Source organism: Limulus polyphemus, unplaced genomic scaffold (genome assembly GCF_000517525.1).
Source record: "Limulus polyphemus unplaced genomic scaffold, Limulus_polyphemus-2.1.2 Scaffold580, whole genome shotgun sequence".
Classification (NCBI taxonomy): domain Eukaryota; kingdom Metazoa; phylum Arthropoda; class Merostomata; order Xiphosura; family Limulidae; genus Limulus; species Limulus polyphemus.
In genome coordinates this window covers 383,918-388,394 of record NW_013666190.1, presented here as the reverse complement: position 1 = coordinate 388,394, position 4,477 = coordinate 383,918, and the positions used below count along the sequence as shown (strand labels likewise).

The window sequence follows — 4,477 nt, the reverse complement described above, 5'->3', positions numbered from 1 at the left end:
ACCCTATGACCACATTAATAAACAGCAACAATTCTCCTTATATTTTACTACCCTATGACCACATTAATAAACAGCAACAATTCTCCTTATATTTTACTACCCTATGACCACATTAATAAACAGCAACAATTATCTCTATATTTTACTACCCTATGACCACATCAATAAACAGCAACAATTCTCTTTATATTTTACTACCCTATGACCATATTAATAAACAGCAACAATTCTCCTTATATTTTACTACCCTATGACCACATTAATAAACTGCAACAATTCTCTATATTTTACTACCTTATGACAACAGTAATAAACAGCAACAATTCTCTTTATATTTTACTACCCTATGACCATATTAATAAACAGCAACAATTCTCTCTATATTTTACTACCCTATGACCACATTAATAAACAGCAACAACTCTCCTTATATTTTACTACCCTATGACCACAGTAATAAACAGTAACTATTCTCTTTATATTTTATTACCCTATGACAACAGTAATAAACAGCAACAACTGTTCTTATATTTTACTACCCTATGACCATATTAATAAACAGCAACAATTCTCTTTATATTTTAGTACCCTATGACAACAGTAATAAACAGCAACAATTCTCCTTATATTTAACCTAACACTATGGAATTATCCTATATTTTACTACCCTATGACCACATTAATAAACAGCAACAACTCTCCTTATATTTTACTACCCTATGACCACAGTAATAAACAGCAACTATTCTCTTTATATTTTACTACCCTATGACCATAGTAATAAAGAGCAACAATTGTCCTTATATTTTACTACCCTATGACCACACAACAACTCTCCTTATATTTTACTACCCTATGACCACAGTAATAAACAGTAACTATTCTCTTTATATTTTATTACCCTATGACAACAGTAATAAACAGCAACAACTGTTCTTATATTTTACTACCCTATGACCATATTAATAAACAGCAACAATTCTCTTTATATTTTAGTACCCTATGACAACAGTAATAAACAGCAACAATTCTCCTTATATTTAACCTAACACTATGGAATTATCAAACTTACGTCTTCTTCTTCAGCTGCACACTCATTATCATTCTCATTTCGTTCCTCTTCATTATCATCCCTCTCATCATTATCATTGTCCTGAAAGTCATCTTCTTCTTCTTCTTCATCACTAGTATCATGCACTCCATCCACTTGTGGTATCCTGTCAGGCTGTTAAAAAAGTCATTTTATTAACCTGCATGTTTTATTTTACACTGAAAATTTGACTAGTTTTAGTAAAAAAAAGGGGGGGAAACTTGTAAGTTTATTTCACCAATTTCTCATAAGGAAAATAATGTCATAAAAGAAAACTTAAGATATATTAAGCTATCGAGCAGGAACACATAAAAGACAAGTGCCATTAATACAAAAAGTTACCTGTGCTGAAACCATATTTTGTTTATGAATTACAATTCATCTCAACATTTATCTCATTTATTCTTTAACTCAAAAACAAAAAAGACAAGACTCAACACAAAAACATCTTTTTTTTCATTATTCACAAATAAACATAAAGTAAGAAAACATTTTGGCAGCAAAAACGTCCATTAAGTAGAATTATCATATTTCTTAAACTCTGAATAAAACATTCCCCATGAATTAAGAAACTCTTGAGTCAGTGTTTGCTAAATGGATGTTCTCATAGTTGAAACATCACTCAATTTTTTAGTTACTTTAAAATTTGCAAATTGTCTCCCCCAGTTGATTCTGTTGAATGATTTATGGTTGATAAACACATAAGAAAAAGACCATTAGCTGATTAATTGAAACAAACATAATGAGTTTGTTAATTAATTATCCTTGTCTATTAATTTTCCTTCAAGTGGTTGGTAGAAAAAAGACAAATCAACATGTTGAAAAAAATTATCTTGAAAATGTAATTTAATATGCACATCTATAAGAAAAGAAAGAATTATTACAAAAAATGCATAAAAGGCCAAATTTCTTCTTCAGACTTTAGTCTTTGTTAAAAGATTTAAGGTTACATTTTCAGGTTACTTCTCAGTTAAAAAAAAAAGAATTACATGATTAACTTTTCATTACAACAAATACTTAAGACAGTTAGATATAGTTTATCTATCAATAATATAGCATATTTAGTGGTCTTTGAGACAAACTGAAATAAAATACAATTGCAGGTTTACATTCAAAATAGTAGTACTGGGTGCATGAGATACATTCACAGTGTACTGAGCTTGTTTATCCAATGTAGATGTAGAGAGAGTTTGAAACTGGATATCTGCCCCTTGTTGACTGGTACCTGAAAGATTAATCCACTGAAATGAGTAATAAAAACTTAAAGGTTTCTATTAAATATTTTTCATTACGTAATAAATCTGTAAACTTTGAGATTATATCTAACTGTAAATCAGAGTAATTACATTTATAACTTTTAAAGATTGACGACCCTATCTCTCGAGTTTTTTATTTCTAAAAGTTATGATTCTTTTATATTAATTGCATGGAAAACAGTTGATGTGACTAGAATGTTGTTTTTGAGTATAAGGCATATTCTTCATGAAGAACTAGGGTTAGTGGGAATTATGTCATTCAACAGCAGACAATTAATACAAATATTTATTAGGCCTCATATCAAATTTATTCTCCATTAATTGGGTCTTATTTCACAAAATAACATTTTCTACAAGAATAATAAAAACTTAATTGAGAATGGAGCAGTACATGAAAACAAGAGCTACACTAACTACAATTTAAGCAAAATAAGAGTGTTTTATTTCAGACTAGCACTGAACAAATCAACAAAAATAAAAAATTCAGATAAGAACTTACCAGTCTGGGTTTGTGGGGTACTTAAGACACCAGCTTGTCTTAGAGCTGCCTGCTGAAGTAAGGTTGCTGCCACATGGGGACTCAGAGCAAGAGCAGCACTTGCAGCTGGAGCAGACTGGAACATATACGTAAACGAGTGTTAAGTATGTAACGCAAGCTTTCCCACTGAGCGGGTATCTTTGAAATTAATCTAGGAAAAATTGTACATGAACCAATGAAAGAAAAAAATTTAAAAAAGAGAGGTAACTGAAATGCCTGTCACTTATGCATTTGTGTATAGCATTTTTTTCCCATCCTTGTTATCAAACATGGGTTTATGATAACAGTCCTTCGAAATATTTCTCGAAAAAAATTACTTGCTTTTCTGAGAAAATTTATACTGTTTGTCTGTTGTGCTTATGGAGCAATGTAGAATTCAGTTTTTTTTTATTTAAGACCAAACACTGCACTCACCAAAGTACTTCATAATGAATTTTTTAAGTACTGCAAATCTATTTTGCACATTATCACTGACATACTAAAAGTCAGGGATGAGAACAATAAATTAAAAGTTTGGCTGGTCCTGGCCTAATCCATAAAGGCTGGGGACTAGGTGCTCTCTAGTGAATTCTAGGTGATTTTGGAGCACAAAATATTTGCATTATTTAATGCTTGGATGATAAGTAAACATTGGACTTCCTCCACTTTAACTCGTATCCCAATGATCTAAATTACAGACCAATTAAGTACAAATTGGTCATTTCATAACATATTGAAGCAATACTTGAACAAGTTAGTTACCACTAATAATTTACAAGCTGAGTCTCTTAAAAGACACATATTAATATTTTGCTTATTTTTGTGAAAATAAAAATGCAGGCAAAGTTATACAGTATCATGTGGATGACTCAAGTTCTCTGGTCCCACAATTCGACTCTTCATGTATAACATTACTTAACATACTTATAATAATTTCAGAATCATGGCATGTATTAGGTTTGAAATATGTTTTCAATTGTAATAAAAAATCCTTAATTATTGAAAACAATTTTGAGAATTTTGTGCAATACCCCCCCCCCCAAACTTTCACTGCATCATGTCTATATATATCTTAATTTAGGATCCATCTAAATGATTTCACACGTCTTCAAAGATGGTTTGTGATAGGTCAGTTCTTCATCAATCAGCCAGTTAAACAGACCCCCAGATATTGATTTCAGGTCAATACAAATATAAAAATTGGACAAGGTAATCTTGTATCTAGCCTACTAGTAGTTATATTAGGTTGTCAAAAAAATAACATCGCTTTTTTTAATATGAAAAAACCGAACAACTTATATATCAAAATAATCATTTATTAAATGAGATAGTCTCCATTCTTATCGATGATGCTTTCCATCTTACAATCAGGTTGTTAATGCTCTGATTAAAAAAACCACTTGGCTTTAAAGCAAAAAACATGTCGATGTCCTCTTTAACACCTTCCATATTTGCATACATTTTCCAATTAAGATGGTGTTACAGTGAACAAAAAAGATGGTAATCTGATGGTGCCATATCTGGAGAATATGGTGGGGGGGGGGGGGTATTTTCTACCCCAACTCCTAATATTGTTGTTGTGTCAAATTTGAAATTTGTGGTGCTTATTTGTTG

At 30.8% G+C, this 4,477-nt stretch overlaps 1 protein-coding gene across 2 annotated transcripts in view; it reads right to left on the bottom strand.

Moving 5' to 3' along the window:
- Positions 1 to 942: 942 nt before the first annotated feature.
- Positions 943 to 4,477, bottom strand: part of LOC106459244 (transcription initiation factor IIA subunit 1-like) — a 26,032-nt gene continuing 22,497 nt past the window's right edge. Inside the window, exons 6-8 of one of the 2 annotated variants that reach the window (XM_022385688.1) lie at positions 2,846 to 2,960; positions 2,200 to 2,315; positions 943 to 1,225 (exon numbers count right to left, since the gene is read on the bottom strand). In XM_022385688.1, the coding sequence (XP_022241396.1) occupies positions 1,052 to 1,225; positions 2,200 to 2,315; positions 2,846 to 2,960 (405 nt within the window). In that variant the 3' untranslated portion in view covers positions 943 to 1,051. The remainder of the gene's footprint in view (positions 1,226 to 2,199; positions 2,316 to 2,845; positions 2,961 to 4,477) is intronic. The other variant, XM_022385689.1, reaches the window with a different exon arrangement.